At 44.6% G+C, this 17,177-nt stretch overlaps 1 protein-coding gene and 1 non-coding gene across 16 annotated transcripts in view; both read right to left on the bottom strand.

The window, feature by feature from the left end:
* The window catches only part of LOC131690489 (ATP-dependent DNA helicase Q4-like), a 31,924-nt gene extending 16,407 nt beyond the window's left edge, over positions 1-15,517 (bottom strand). Inside the window, exons 1-3 of one of the 15 annotated variants that reach the window (XM_058976303.1) lie at positions 15,492-15,517; positions 15,044-15,171; positions 13,803-14,993 (exon numbers count right to left, since the gene is read on the bottom strand). In XM_058976303.1, the coding sequence (XP_058832286.1) occupies positions 13,803-14,993; positions 15,044-15,103 (1,251 nt within the window). In that variant the 5' untranslated portion in view covers positions 15,104-15,171; positions 15,492-15,517. Of the gene's footprint in view, positions 1-13,802; positions 14,994-15,043; positions 15,239-15,260 lie in introns of those variants that run through there. The other 14 variants (XM_058976297.1, XM_058976302.1, XM_058976294.1 and 11 more) reach the window with 14 other exon arrangements.
* Positions 4,214-4,358, bottom strand: LOC131694347 (U4 spliceosomal RNA). Its single transcript, XR_009306461.1, has one exon. It is a non-coding gene; the product is annotated as a U4 spliceosomal RNA (small nuclear RNA).
* Positions 15,518-17,177: the final 1,660 nt, after the last annotated feature.

Below are 17,177 nucleotides of genomic sequence, written 5' to 3'. Positions count from 1 at the left end.
TAAAGAAGAATAAACTTAAATAATTAATTTTGGTCCAAGTTCAATTTTAGTATTGGTAAACAAACTCATTTAAATTTATTTCGAGGGGACGGGCATAGCGTATTTGGTAAATCGATTGCCTTGTACGCATCTCACCTGTGTTCGATTCCCAAACCCACACATAGGGTTACAAATTTTTCTAAAGAGATCTTTCTGACACGAAAAAGAGGCGAATGACAATCAAAATAAAAAATTCATTTGAATATTTAGGTAGCTACCAGCTCGTAGGTTAAACATTTGAGCTATAAGCCAACTGCTTACAACTGCATAATTAATTCTCCCTCGAACGATGTGCATTATTGTCAATATACAATAAAAAAGCGTAATACATACAGGAAAGGGATATACCCAAAAAAACATCCTGGTAATTAATAACTTTATCATTACATATCCCTATGCCAAACGACCGCTATACTAAATTACTGTTTTCCTTAGCATCAGAGATGCCAAATACTTTTTTCAAACGTCTGCAATAATAAGTTTAAAAGTCTGGGAAGAACAAAAAATGTCAGAAAAGCTAGTGTAACCAAAAGCCTTTATATTCAAAAATCTGTAAATATCTGCAACCAAACAAAAAAAATCTGCAAATATCTGCAACCAAACTAAAAAATCTGCAAATATCTGCGTCATCGAAAAAATCTGCAGCTAAAATTAAAAGTCTGCCAATTTGCAGACATGTCAGCAGTAGCGCGGCTCAAAATTATGCCGACTTCTCGCACAGTCTTAAAGTACGTGTTTCTCTGTAGTTGTAAAAATGGCAAATGACCTCCACTTCTCAAAATTATGCCAAATGTGCGATATGCCAAATGCCCGTTATGCTAAATGACCTTATACCTAATAATTTTATGCCAATGACTTTATGCCAATTGACCCAGACCCGCATCACACGTGTATTGGTTGGGCATGATCCATGACATCCTACAAATAAAGTCCCGGCTAGCATTCAAGCCCTTCAGTTAGCAGCAAGCTTCCGTGCTGATCGGTCGATTTATCTCGGACGCGTTAAACCGAAGCCTTTCTCACGAACTATTCCAATAATTTATTTGCCAATTTTCAACTATTCCAATCGTTTATTTGACAATTTTTCATCGGCGCTCTGAAGCATTGCGCTATCGTCGCGACAGTGCCTTTCCCCATTGCGCGAAAACACATTTCGCGTAGACTATTCGTAGTTTCCGAAACACCTTTCCCACGATGTAATCTTGAAACTCGCCGGAAAAGAACTCGGTCTCACACGAGAAAATGTGCTTCAAATTCAACCAAGCAGAAGGCTGGGATGTACCTTTTGAAGGTCAACAACCTTGTCTGGCAGAAAAGATCGTCGAAGATCACGATAGTAAACACGAGTTTATACTCGACGGCAAAACACACAAACTGCGGATTACGATGGAGGACGGGGCGGTGGAGGTGCAGATCTTTGATCTACCCGAAGACATCACCAATATCTGCTTTCCTAGCTGAATACCGTGAAGTACTTAATATTCGTGACCTCCTGTGGGACAACCGATATGGTCCTTTCGAAGGTGTGAAGACCGGCGTTCGTGTCGCTTGAATGGTGGTGAAGAAGAACATTCCTTGTCTCGTCACGATCCAGGAAGAAGACACCGCGATCGGTTACAAGGAGCAGCGGCAAACTTGCCTACACTGTCGAAAATTTGCACACATCGGCATTCCATGCGTGCAAAATAAAAAACTGCTTATACAGAAACTCTCAGCCGACCAGTCATGCGCAAACGTGACAAAAATGCATGCACAGCAGAAAGGACCGGTAGAACCGAACAAAAACCTACCAAATTGGGCGAACCACTACAATCAACCGGGATCAAAGCTCCCGACACGAGAGTCGATGCCACCCAGTCAACCAACCTCAAAACCTCGAAAAGCCATCGGGACACGATCTGCAGCCGCACAGCAGAAAAACACCATACCTCCTCGTGCGGCGCCATCCATCACGAATCAGAAACCCACAGCGACTCAAGTGACAATCCAACCTCTCTCGGCCCTAGCCACAATCGGAAACGTCATCACACAGCGCAAAAGCGATGGCAACGAGACAGACAGCTCTCAAGCATCCCAAGCTTCGGCTAGCAACCGACGCTCACGCAGGCTACTGCCGGGGAAGAAAATGCGACACGACGAAGACGATTTCACCACCATCGAACACGGACGCGTCCAGATCTCCGACGAAGAAATGTAAACAATGGTAGACTTCATCAGTTGTAACATCGGAACCATCAACACAATCACCAACACTACCAAACTCAACGCCCTACGCATATTCGTTTGCTCGATGGACCTCGACATCGTGTTCCTACAGGAGGTTGAAAACGTACAACTCACCATACCTGGCTAGCCTAGACGGAAGATTACTAGCTTTGCGTGCAAATAACATCACACTGTGCAATTTGTATGCCCCGACGGGATCTGCCCAACGAGCCGAACGCGAGCGCTTCTTCAATACAACGATCGCCTACTACTTTAGCCACCGAACCGCACACACAATCCTAGGAAGCGATTTTAACAGCGTGCTGCGAGTATGCGATTCCAGCCCGCTCTACAAGCGACCGTCCAACAGCTACATCTGCAAGACGTGTGGCAGCAACTCCGACCCCGAGAGATTGAATACACTTACATTACACACAACTCTTTCTCCAGACTCGATCGCATATATGTCAGCGCAGGGTTTCGAAATCATCTGAAAACAACAGCAGTTCATGTCTGGTATTTCTCAGACCACAAAGCAGTCACAGCGAGAATATGCCTTCCTCTCCCGGATCGAGCACATGGTCGTGTGTTTTGGTCTTTCCGTCCCCATCTCTTGAGCACCGCAAATATCGACGAGTTTTAAATTCAGTGGCAATATTGTACTCGCCAGCGCTGTAACTTTCCGTCGTGGATGAAGTGGTGGCTATCGTGTGCCAAACTTAAAATAAAGTCATTTTGTCGGGAGAACCTATCTCAACCTACCAGCCTGCGGAGCGAGAAAGATGAAGAACAATCATTGAACAACTACGGAATGAGAGAGACGAAATCATCGACAATTCAACTGCCATCCGGAATCAAATGGTTCAGTATTTTACCGACCTGCACGCACGAGCCGATGTGGAAGAACTACAAAGCGACGGTCCCTTCCGATGCGAAAGAATCATCCTAGAGCACGATATCGAAAATGAAGCCACAATGAATGAAATCACGACTGTTGAAATTCTAACTGCCTTCCGCACCAGTGCCTCCAGAAAATCGCCAGGCCCTGATGGATTGGAGAAAGAATTTTACCTGCGAACATTCGACGTCATCCACCGTGAATTAAACCTGGCATTGAATGAAGCAATCAGATCAAACATTCCAGACCAGTTCGTCGATGCCTCCAAGAGGGAGGGAAGAGAGAAGGTCGATACAGGCACTCAGACAGTGGCCTTCACCTTCTATGGAGCAACCACGTCGCTCGGAGCGGCGGCCGAGTTCCCCTCGAAGGGAAAAGGCAAGGGCAAGGGCAATCGTAAGACGGCGCCGAACGCGAAGCGCCCTAGGAAGTCGCAAGGCGAGGGTGCAAAAACCGACACCACACGGCGTGCAACCGTTAAGGCCAGACGCCGTTTGGTCGAGGTAAGCGAAGGCGAGAGTGACCTCGCTGAGCAGAGCGTTGGTACCAGCAAACTGGCGCGACCGGGGCAGGGGGGCGTTAACCCCTGGACGCTGGTCACCAGGAAGAATCTGGCACCGAAACCGGAGGTACCGCGGCCCGCGAAGAAGGCCAAGGACAGAGGCGAGGCCTTGTGGTTAAAAACCGACAAGGACAAATACGCCGACGTCCTAAAGTCGATGAAGGCAGCCGAAAGCCTTTCGGCCCTTGGGCAAGATGTGCGCAGCGTGAGACGCACCAACACGGGAGAAATGCTTCTGGTGCTGAAGCGAGGCGCACAATCTAGTGCGGTGTACAAGGCCTTGGCCCAAGAGGTCCTTGGTGAAGGCGCCCCAGATCAGGTCGCTATGGGCGGAAATGACTCTCCAATGCAAGCATCTGGACGAGTTCACGACCGCAGAAGATGTCGTCGCAGCCGTTAAGGAGCAATGCGACGTCACAATCGAGCGAACTTCTGTGCGTTTTAGAGAGGGACCCTCTGGCACCCAAGTAGCCTACCTCAGGCTACTGAAAGCGGATGCCAAAAAGGTAACCGAGAAAGGTAAGCTGAAGATCGGCTGGTCGGTATGCCCAATTAGCATACCCCAGCCGCCTTCAGTGGATTTGGTATTAGTTTTCAACTAGTAATAATCGCACCTCGGTTGTACCTAATTGGTTACGATATCGCCACAAATCCTACGAGTGCAAGGGCATAGACAGGAACAAACTATGTCGTCGCTGCGGCGAGGAGGGGCATAAGGAGCGGGGTTGCACTAAGGCGCACAAGTGCCTTATCTGCACCGCTAAGAAGCAAGCCCATAAACATGCTATGGGCGGACCTTCGTGTCTCTTCGGTGAGGTAAATAAGAAGAAGCCGTGAACGTCACACAGCTAAATCTTAACCATTGTGCAGCAGCCCAACAGCTGCTATGGCAGTCGGTCTCGGAGTCGAGGACAGATGTCGCCCTCTTATCAGACCCGTACAGCATTCCTGCCGGCAACGGCAATTGGGTGTCGGACGGGTCTGGAATGGTGGCAATCTGTACAACGGGACGGTTCCCGGTTCAAGAGGTAATACACTCCTCCGCCGAGGGTGTTGCGATTGCCAAGATCAATGGTGTATTCTATTGCAGCTGCTACGCTCCACCAAGGTGGCCAATAGAACAGTTCAACCAGATGATCGACAGGCTCTTGTCAGACCTAGTGGGCCGGAAACCGGTAGTCATAGCGGGAGACTTTAACGCTCGGGCAGTGGAGTGGGGCAGCCACTGTACAAATAGCAGGGGTCAAGCGCTAATGGAGGCGCTTGCGAAACTCGATACTGTGCTAGCTAATAATGGCTCCGCTAGTACATTCCGTAGAAACGGGGTGGAGGCGTGGATTGACGTAACATTTGCCAGCCCGAGTCTGGCTCCAGGCATGGAATGGAGGGTAGGCGAAGGCTACACCCATAGCGATCATTTAGCAATCCGCTTTAGGATCAACTATGGTGTGCAGTATCCGAGGGCGGGAGATCCCTGTCAGGTACGCGGGTGGAAGTCCAATCACTTCGACAGCGAAGCTTTCACCGCGGTCCTGGGACTGGAGGCCAACACCGACAGTCTAAGCGGGGATGCGCTGGTAGCTGTTCTATCACGTGCGTGCGACGCCACTATGCCGAGAAAAACACTGCCAAGAAACGGCAGATACCTGGTATACTGGTGGAGTGCCGAGATTGCAGCCCTACGGTCAGCCTGCCTCAGAGCTAGACGTAGGATGCAAAGAGCTCGCACCGAGGATGCAAGAGAGAACCGCCGTGAAGTGTTTCGAGCTGCGAAATTGGCCCTTAACAAGGCTATTAAAAGCAGCAAGAGAGCGTGTTTCGACAACCTGTGTGAAAGTGCCAACGCGAATCCGTGGGGTGACGCCTACAGGATAGTGATGGCCAAGACCAAAGGGGGCTCTTTACCCCCAGAACGGTCTCCGGACCGGTTGGCAACGATTATCGAAGTGCTCTTCCCGTCTCGAGCCACAAGCCCCTGGCCACGTGCACTACGAGACAGTGCGGGCACGGCGGAAATGGTGGCTCCAGTGACGAATGAAGAACTACTCGCAGTGGCTAAATCCCTAGCAATGAACAAAGCTCCAGGTCCGGATGGAGTTCCAAACAACGCTCTCAAGGCAGCGATCATAGCGAACCCGAACATGTTCAGGCTAGCTATGCAGAGATGCCTTGACGAGTGCCGTTTCCCCGATAGATGGAAAAGGCAGAAATTGGTGCTGTTGCCGAAGCCCGGGAAGCCGCCAGGCGACCCATCGGCGTACAGACCAATCTGTCTGATCGACACGACTGGCAATCTGCTTGAGAGGATCATCCTCAACAGGCTAACCCCGTACGCGGAAGGTACGGACGGCCTGTCAAGCAACCAGTTTGGCTTTCGGAAGGGTAAGTCCACAGTGGACGCTCTCAACTCAGTGATAAAAACTGCCGAGATAGCGATCCAACGGGAAAGGCGAGGCAGTCGATACTGTGCCTTAGTGACACTTGACGTGAAGAACGCATTCAACAGAAGAACGCAAGCTGGGATGCCATCGCGCTCTCGTTACACCGGCTTAGCCTACCGGTGGGTCTGTACCGGATCCTGGAAAGTTACTTCCAGAACCGCGTACTGCTATTACCGCCGGAGTCCCGCAGGGCTCGATCCTAGGCCCGGTGCTATGGAACCTCATGTATGACGGGGTTCTGAGACTGAAGTTCCCTCCGGGGGTCAAGATCGTCGTAACCTTGGAGGTCTACGGGGAGTCAATCCCTGAGGTAGAACTAACCGCAGAACACGCGATCAACACGGTGGAGGAATGGATGAGCGCGAGAGGCCTGGAGCTCGCTCATCATAAGACGGAGGTAGTTATCGTCAACAACCGCAAGTCGGCACAACATGCAGTTATCCATGTGGGAGAAGTCGCGATCACTTCACAGCGAAGTCTGAAGTCTCTTGGAGTCATTATAGACGACAAGCTGCCCTTCGGCAGCCATGTCGACTATACATGCAAGAGAGCTGCTGTTGCGGCTCTATCGAGGATGATATCCAACAGCTCGAAGGTGTGCGCCAGTAGACGTAGCTACACAGACCTAGGTTACTGGCAGGCGTTGCCGTATCTATCCTCAGGTACGGCGGCCCGTCATGGTCAAGAGCACTGAGGGTAACCAGTTACCTACAGAAACTGGAAAGCACCTACCGCGTGATGTGCCTCAGAGTGATATCTGCCTACCGCACGGTATCACACGATGCATCCTGCGTGATAGCGAGCATGATGCCAGTCGGCCTCGTCATTCGGGAAGATGAGGAGTGTTTCGAGCTACGTGGAAATAGAGGAGCCCGCGAGCGCACCAGGGTGACCTCGGTCGCCAGATGGCAGCGTGAGTGGGACAACTCCTCGAAAGGTAGGTGGACCCACCGGCTGATACCTAGCATATCAAGCTGGGTGGGAAGACCCCATGGGGAAGTTCACTTCCACCTGACACAATTCCTGTCAGGCCATGGCTGTTTCCGACAGTACCTCCACAGGTTCGGGCACGCGGAGGTCCCAGCCTGCCCGGACTGCCCAGGTGTAGACGAAACTGCCGAACACATACTGTTCGTATGTCCTCGGTTCGACGTCGAAAGAAGAGCAATGCTTGACGTCTGTGGCTGGGACACAACCCCTGATACCCTTATTCAGCGGATGTGTCAATCGGTGGAGAAGTGGAACGCAGTCTCGGCTGCTACCACCCAGATTGCCTGTAGGATACAGGTAATTTGGCGAACCGAGCAACAAACGACGGGCACGGCTAACTAGTGATTGGTTAGTTGGAGCGAAAAAGGCCGAGCGCAAAAAAAAGGAGTGAATGGTCTGTTCATGCTGAGGCAGGTTTGGCGCAGTGACTGACAACCGCGTAAGGGGTAAACCCAGCCTCCCCGAAGCAAGGCAGAAGAGCGAGTGTATAGGCGTATAAGTGGACTGCCTCATGCCAAGATGGGAGGGTCGTAGCATAATATGTTGGGACTTGGCTATCGATGCCTCGTGGCGTGGCAGAGGAGTGAAAGGGTGAGCATCCAAGTCAGTCTCACACGGTATGTTAAGGGTGAGCACAAAAGTCAGCCCACATGGTATGGTAGAGGCTAGCACAAAAGTAAGCCTAGCAAGGAATGAAAAAGATGAGCACACAAGTCAGCCTCGCATGGTATGTCAAAAGTGGGGCCTTAAAAAAATGTCCCACATGGGATGCCAGGGGGAGTGACAGTATAATAGAGTGGCACGATCGAGAGTGAACCAGGTGATAGGGTGAGCACCCAAGTCAGCCTCACATGGTATGGGTGGGGCGAGCACAAAAGTAAGCCTAGCAAGGAATGAGTAAGGTGAGCACGCAAGCCAGCCTCGCAAGGAACGAAAAAGGTGAGCACAAAAGTCAGCCTCATGTGGGAGTGTTTGAGAGTGAATCAAGGTGCGATAGAGAGAGCACCCAAGTAAGCCTCATACAGGACGTATGAACGCGTGAGTGAGAGTGAATGAGTACATTAAGTACAGCCATCCCCCCAGAAGTAATACCGAGAGGTAGTTCCTGGGAGGAACGATGGCGGAGCCCAATGGAGTTTAGTCGGTATTAATGGCAGCGTCACCATTCGAGCCCGACACGCCCCCAGTGCACCCCGTGCGGTAGCTTGGACCCTACCAATAGCACGTGTACTGGGCTAGGACGTTAAGGTCTTCCCCATTGTAAAAAAAGACGGTGATATTTGTGCGTACTGCGTAGAACCAGTGGAAATACATACAGCACAAATTTTTCGAGTGCGACAGAATACAAGAGGCCTGCACACTACTACGAGTAAAAGTGCTGGCGGTGATCGGCGAACGGCGTTTACGACAAATGACCTTCAGTGTAATCAGTTCTCAAAATTGTGCCAAATGAGCATTGCCAAATAACCGTTATGCCAAATGTCCGTTATGCTAAATGAGCTTATACCTAATAATTTTATGCCAATGACTTTATGCCGATTGACCCAGACCCACATCAAACGTGTATTGGTTGGACATGAGCCTTGACATCCTGCAAATAAAGTCCCGGTTTCCTTTGGGATAATGGAATGTAGCCACCGTCCCAGAAGCCCATTGCTCCACGAAATTTTCCAACTATCGAGCGTCCTCTAACGAAAAATGCTGAAAAATTCATTGAAGCAAATTTATCCATCATAAATGTTTTAATGCGCCTATCTTGGCTAAAGCGTCCATAATCTCATTGCCCGCGATAGAGCAGTGTGATGGGACCCAATCCAAGATAATCTGGTAAGATTTTTCAGATAACGCACTTTCCCCAGAAAAAAACGGTGAGTGCTTTCCAGGCTTCGCCGTACGGAGGCCCTCAATGGAGCTGAGACTGTCCGAAACGATGAAATAATGGTCGACGGGCAAGGTGTCCATGATTCCAAGAATGCCAACTAATTCGGGGACGCAAAATGAAGCAGGATAACTGAGTTTGAAAGAAGCAGCAACATTGATTGGTTGAGAATTGATCCGTCAGTGTAGAACATTTTGCCGCAGTTAACTTAGAAAAAATATTTGCGATCGGTTGTGGGCAAATGTGATCCGGGATTCCACAAATCTCTTCCTTCAAGGATGTGTCGAAAAATACAGTTGAATCAGAATTATCCAAGAGATGAAAACGGTTAAAGTTATACGAAGATGAATTGATGATCTGTGCTGTGTAAACGAAGTACAAGGACATAAATTGGGTTCGAGAATTCAGTTCGACAAACCATCCGCAATTTTCAATCACCAAGTGGGTTCAAGATATCGCATCGAATGAGCAGTTGATTTTTCAACGGACTTCTAAACTCATCGTATGGATCAAGTGCATGCAACCCAAAGTAATGCGCAAACAACGATACTAGATTCTCTCTAGTTTGATGAAATATATGTTCGCAGTTGTTTGGTACAGCCTGATCAGGTCTTCTGGAATGGCACCGCCATGTTCCGATTGTTGTACGGAGAAAGTTTATCATCTGTTGGCACTTCTGTTTCAGATATCTAGTGTGACAGCACTGGGTACCTTTGGAGTCGAACCATATCCCGAAAAATTTGAATATTGAAACCTGAGCAATAGTTTAATCCATTAATTTAAGCTGTAGTTTCGCTGATTCACGCTTCCTTGAAAATACGACTAGCTCAGCTTTCTCCGTTGAGAACTCAATACCCAACTGGAGAGCACAAACAAAGTGTTCAAGGTATCCTGCAGTGGTCCTTGTAAGTCGACGGCTTTGGAAGCAGTAATAGAGACCGCTCCGTCCGAAAGCTACCCTAGCATGCAGGAATTGACAAGATATTCGTCAATGTCATTCACGTAAAAGTTGCAGAGTAGGAGGCTAAGACATGAGCCCTGGGAAAGACCCATTTAGCTAATTCGTCGATAAATCACCTTACCAAAAATTCATGCGTTTTTCAGACAACATGCTTAGCAAAAAGCTTAAAATCGGTGAAAGACTATGCTGGTACAGCTTCTCAGAGAATCTTGAAAGAAACTAAATCGAAAGTTCCCTAATATTCAAGAAAACTGATACCATCTGCCTTTGCTACCATAGGTCATTTGAATTTCTGTTGAGAGCAACACAAGACAATCTTTCGTCCCTTTGCCATTGCGGAAGCCAAATTGTGCATCTGACAGTAAGCCATTTGCTTCAACTCAATTGTCGAGGCGAGATAGGAACATTTGCTCGAAGAACTTTTGGGTAATCGGTCGATACGAGATGTGGTCGGAGGCAGGTTTTTCTGGTGTTTGGATGGCACAGGAACAATGTTACCCTCAAGAAACTTGTTAAATAAATTCAACAAGCGTCTCTTGGCAAATCTGGCAGATTCGTCAACAAGTTGAATTTGATTCTATCTGGCCCTGGGGCCTAATTGTTACATGATAGGAGAGCAAGTGAGAACTTCACCATCGAAAAAAGTGTTTCGTTTGCGGTATCGTGGGGGGACGCGGCGCGGTAGATCTTCTGTGCCGGTACGGAATCTGGACAAACCTTGTTGGTGAAATCAAATATCCATCGGTTTGAATATTCCTCGCCCTCGTTAGTACCGTTTCGGTTTCGCATAGTGCTCATTGAAGTTTCTCTCGTTACCCCGTCGACAAACCGGCGCCAGTAACTACGTTTCTTGGCTTTCATGAAATTCTTCATTCGCTGTTCTGCCGTCGTGTACTGTCGATTGCTAGTGGCTAACCCGTCGTCCCGGAAGACTTTATACGCGGCAGCCTTCTTCGTGTATACGTCTGAGCACTCCTAGTCCCATTACGGAACGTTTTCAGGTGTTCGCACTTGGTACTCGTTTCGTCTTAGATTGAATCGCGGTACCGAGAATCAGGTCGGACCGAAACTTGTACTCTTCCTTTGGAGGAAGTACTGATTCGGTAGTTTCGGATATCGCGGTCGCTTAGCTATTCCAGTAAATATTCCGTGTGAGATCATATGAGACGTTCATTGATTCCAATGATGCTGAACCATCGGCAGGTAGTCACTACCGTGAGGATCAGGTATTACCTTCCACTTGCAATCTAACCGTAGCGATGTCGAGCATAAAGGTATGTCCAGTGCACTTGATCTTTTCCTAGTTTCCAGCCCCTCGCAAGAGTTGTAAGAGGTATTATCGTCAGTTGGCGAGAAAGCATACGGGTTTTCCGATGTAAGTAGGGAAGCTCTTTTAAGCATTTCACCGTAAGAACGTCTGGAGTGATCTTTGACGGATCGCTTTAGTTTATCTGCGCGAGGTTTGTACACCGGGGAAACCCACTTTTCAGCAGGCTTCCTGCATAGATTGCCGAACCGCAGCTTGTTGCTACAGTAGGTGGCCGTATGTTATAGCTGTTTGCAGTTAAAACAATTCATGACCCGCGGTACAAACAGACGAACAGGTAGACGAGCCCCATCAACGTAGTTCGGCAAAGTCACGCGAAACGAGTCTGATGGATAGATAATCCATCGTGAAGGGGCTATTGCTAGCGATATCGTTGGCCTGTTTCAGGCCAGTCACGACTACGCGTATTTTATCTGACTGGACCTATTTATTTTTGTGCACGACTTGATTATTAGAAATAAGATTAATATTAAGGTCACCATCATAGGGGCCTTGTTATGCCTGTGGATGTATTAAACTAATAAATAAATAAATAGATGCAGACTACAAAAGGCTGAATTTTTTTAATTCTTCAAGCAAGTTAGCTTGCCTTTTGGACAGCGTTGCAGTAACAGAAGAGTTCGCCAATAGAGCAGACGAAGGTATGATACATAAGGATTGTCAAGTAATTGGTGTGCTTTCAGGACCTCGCATCACATCTCATTCATAGATATTGGGGTGGGGCAAAATGATCGTTTTTTCAGCACAGCACTTTTTTGGTTCCTTTCGGGGTCCCAAATAACTGTGCAAAATTTGGGGTCGATTGGTATTGACCCGGCGTAGCGCATTGCGTTTGAAATTTGTATGGAGATTAGTATGGGAAAACCTACATTTTTGCATTTTTAATTCTACAGACTACAATTATTCCTGTAGTGTGCCAACAAATAGATAGAAGTATAGTCCAGGATATGCTGAACAACTTTGCCGAAGGATATATGGTGTTAGAATGTCTCTAAGCCAAGCGATAGCTGTTCAAACTTCGATACATCGAATTAAACGCCAAAAATCATTTTTATTGCCAACACTGCGGGTGTACCAATGGTATTTCATATAGCATTCCAAAATAACATTATGTATTTTAGTTTTACCACATTGGTATGTTTGGATGAATTATTCAAAAGCCTTAGCTCAATTTCATGAGCGTAGGTAGTTGAGCAAAAGGGCGTAGTGAGGGGTGAGGGGGGATGGGTACGTGAATTTAATATGTTGAAATTATGAACTGAAATGTTGTCGAGTAGGAATGTTCAGATGAATTATTTCAAAACAATTACCCAATGTCCTACGCATAATAGCAACGATGAAATAAAACATACTGTATCCCTTTGCCTTGACTTTTATCAATAGAAGTTACGTTACAGACTGAATCAACTGATGTCGAGTTGATATGTCAGAGGATTATATTTCGGTTTAATACGCATTATGATTTGATAGCATGCTCATTTCTATGCTGTCCGATCACGAGGCGTGAAGTTAATTTCTGGATTTGAACATGAAATCCACCAGATCCCTACAACAATTTTTGCTTCAGGTGATCGAACAGCATCGAAATGAGCATCCCATTAAATCATAGTGCCTATTAAACTGAAATATAATCAATGCAATCCTCTGACATATCAACTCGACATCAGTTGATTCAGTCTGTAACGTAACTTTTATTGATATAAGTCAAGGCAATGGGAGACAGTAGGTTTTATTTCATCGTTACTATTATGCGTAGGACATTGGGTAATTGTTTTGAAATAATTCATCTGAACATTCCAACTCGACAACATTTCAGTTCATAATTTCTACATATTAAATTACCGTACCCATCCCCCCTCACCCCTCACTACGCCCTTTTGCTCAACTACCTACGCTCATGAAATTGAGCTAAGGCTTTTGAATAATTCATCCAAACATACCAATGTGGTAAAACTAAAATACATAATGTTATTTTGGAATGCTATATGAAATACCATTGGTACACCCGCAGTGTTGGCAATAAAAATGATTTTTGGCATTTAATTCGATGTATCGAACTTTGAACAGCTATAACTTGGCTTAGAGACATTCTAACGCCATACATCCTTCGGCAAAATTGTTCAGCATATCCTGGACTATACTTCTATCTATTTGTTGGCACACTACAGGAATAATTGTAGTCTGTAGAATTAAAATGCAAAAATGTAGGTTTTCCCATACTAATCTCCATACAAATTTCAAACGCAATGCGCTACGCCGAGTCAACACCAATCGACCCCAAATTTTGCACAGTTGTTTGGGACCCCAAAAGGAACCAAAAAAGTGCTGTGCTCGGTTGATGTGGCTTTGATTACGTTTTTCGATATAACAATGCCCCACCCTAATAGATATACATAATAAATACCTATACCTCATGTATGACGTGATGGTCGGAAGAGTGGATTAGTAACTCCTCCCTTTAATGTAATTTTTGTAATGTAATTGTGCATTTGTAACTTACCTTAGACACTGGTATCTTTTTCACTTTTTTCAATTTAGCTACAGGAGCTTTCCTACGTGCTCGCGGCAAAATAGTCTTTTGCTCGACATTATTTTCAGGATTCTGGTTTTCAACTCCATCATTTTCCTTTGGCTCCAGCAGATCCTTTTTGACTGCTTCAATCGCATTAACGTCACCTTCGTCTGATTTTATATTGGTGTTGGAAAACACCTTTCTCTTTTTGACAACATGACGAACACTGCTGGCAATAAGCGTATCGTTGCGCCCGGATTCATCCTCGCTATTCTCCACCACCTCATCAGAATCCGGGTGGATCGATCGATCATAAGCTGTAGTTTTGGCGACGATATGCGCACTAGCTACTTCGCTGAATGAATTCATGCTTAAAGCAGAAATACCAAAGCTGTTCGATGTATCAACGGTCGCCGTAACCGAACTATTCAACGAGGGCAAGCTGATGTTACTCAGTCCATACTTTTTGGTTCGAGAACTGCTAGCCACCGGAGTAACTGTTTCTGCATCCGATGTTTGGCGAGAAAGCCAACCCTCATCCAATTGATTCAGTGGCTCTTTCGATTGCTGTTTCAGTCCAGTACTCTGAATCGGTGACGTTTCTTGAGCTTGTTTTGATTTTTCGTTTAACAATGTTTCCAGATCAGGAAGAGCTTCCTTCCAGTCTGGCGTGACTGATAAATTCAAACTTGCAGTTGACATCGACAAAGAACTATTGGAAAGATGACTGGAAAGAGATTTGCGGGGATTCCTCTTTGGAAGCATTCTAGTAGTACCCATCAACAGTTTTGTGGGAGCTTTTATTTTAAGTTTTACGGGAGTTTTCTCCATCGATAGGTTTGGTGTCATTTTCTTCTTGTTCAGTTCCTTGCCCCATGCTTTAGTATTCTGCTCCAACTCGTGCTCCGCTTCAAACACTGTCACCTTTCCTGCAATCTGATCTGTGAGTAGATTACTGATAGATACATTTGCCGACTTCAATTCACTTAAATTTGAAAAGTTTTCTTCGACGAGACACTCCTGTGAAAGACTCGATTCCATTTGCGACACTAGAGAACAATCAAAATCTTCATCATCATCCAGTGCATCTTGTAAAGTGTTTTCCAACAGTGATGTTTTAAGTTTGTAGTACATTCTATAGGCATCTCGCACATCCGTCGAAGAGTCCCGAATATCATGCTGCAGAAAAAACACATTAAAAATACTTTGTAACAGTATTTCAAACTCACCATAGATGCACTACCTTGGAAGGAATTCGTCCATGTTTTTTGCGGAAATCTTTCTCCCATAGTTTTACCTTGCACTTGTATTTTTGGTACCTGATACGGAACGTTGAATCTTCCATGACAAATATCAGCTTAGAGAGTTCCCCAAAACCATTTGTATTTTGCTAGTTATAATTCCGTATCAACTTTTGAATAGGGCTAATAAGATTTGTAAACAAACTTTTATTTTGCTGATATCTCTTATTTTGTTATAATTTCAACACAGAAAACATTTGAAATCGATTCTACCAAGGGTAAATGTGTTGATTCAAGTGTATTTTTCAAGAAATTCAACTCGGCAGCAGAGTAATGAGCGAAAGAAGTTTGTTTACAAAAATCTCATTAGCCCTTTTGAAGAATTAATATTGAATTGCTTCTAAAACTATCGATAAAAAGTATCTATTGCACTGACGACGTGAACCGTATAAATTGCGCGCGCGAACGAAACAACAAAACAAAAGTTTGTCAAAAAACGAGGGAATAGACAGATCGATTCGATGACAACCTATCGAAGCAATGCGTTGATTTATACCAGATTTGGCCAAAGGCCTTTTTTGACTTCACTCTTTGCGCAACTGTTCTCTACACGCAACCATAAAATAACTTACATAATAAGTACTTTTAACTTAAATTTAGGTACTTTTGAGCTGTGCGTCGCTTTCGCACTTATTAGTGTTGTCAAAAACAAAACGAGAGATTCGACTCAGTCGAGGTCTTCCGTGCAGTAAGGTACTTTTAGGTTGTTTGGGGTATACTCAAAATTAGGTAAATTCAACTTAAATTTAAATAAATCAAACTCAAGGTTGAGTTATTATTTTTGCTGTAGTTAAATGCAAACTACCTTCAACACGGTTTACCTAATTTTACCTGCCTGCACGATACCACGAGATTGAGTCAAAAGTACTGAATTTTAGGTAGTTTTTCGGTGGATTTGGCGTTTTTGGAACGTGGCTGTAGTCCAATCAATATATATATATATATATATATATATATATATATATATATATATATATATATATATATATATATATATATATATATATATATATATATATATATATATATATATATATATATATATATATATATATATATATATATATATATATATATATATATATATATATATATATATATATATATATATATATATATATATATATATATATATATATATATATATATATATATATATATATATATATATATATATATATATATATATATATATATATATATATATATATATATATATATATATATATATATATATATATATATATATATATATATATATATATATATATATATATATATATATATATATATATATATAGGTGTGGCAGAACACACGGTTTGCTAGTATTGACAACCAAAAATATGTAAACAATCCTTTTTTTTATTTCGACTATGTTAGTCACATTTTCTTTTTTACATTTTAACGACATTCAATTAGCTAGAGATTTCTGGGTAGGGAAAGTTATGAAACTTAGAGCCATAGTACTCAGGTGAGAGCAAGGATGTGAAGTAAACAGATCGGAAAACTAGAATTGGCAGGGTCATTAGAACAGGCTTAATATCGTACGGGCTTAATCTTTGTCTTCTGTTAATGAGGGTCGAGCTTAGGCAGAATAACTACGAATCACCCGAGTTCACTAAGATGTGTCCTGATAAAGGTAGACGTGTCTATCCTTACCATGACAACCGACAAAAATTAAGCCACGAAGATCACCACTGAAAACCTGTCGACGATTAGCATCAATCTTAATGATGATTGCTGCTGTTCATCACTGTTTGCCTTTCAAAAAGGCAAACAGTGTATAATGTTTATCAAGTCACGCGTGTTTTTTGAAAAGGGCCAATAAGCATACTGTCAAAATACACTTTGAAGGGAAATTCCGGACAAACCATTAATCGCAGATTATAAGTCATAGCAGTAGACGACAGAGAAAACTTTTCTCTTTCATAAAATGTTAACATCCATTCTCGGCGAGTTACGGTTTGTCCGGAATTTGCGCTCAAAGTGAATTTTGACAGAATGCTTATTGGCCGTTTACAAAAAACACGCGAGAAGTGTAAATCAAGACGGATACAGGTG

Source organism: Topomyia yanbarensis, chromosome 3, assembly GCF_030247195.1.
Source record: "Topomyia yanbarensis strain Yona2022 chromosome 3, ASM3024719v1, whole genome shotgun sequence".
NCBI classification, from domain to species: domain Eukaryota; kingdom Metazoa; phylum Arthropoda; class Insecta; order Diptera; family Culicidae; genus Topomyia; species Topomyia yanbarensis.
The sequence above is the reverse complement of the archived record's forward strand: the minus strand, read 5'-3'. Positions and strand labels throughout refer to the sequence as shown.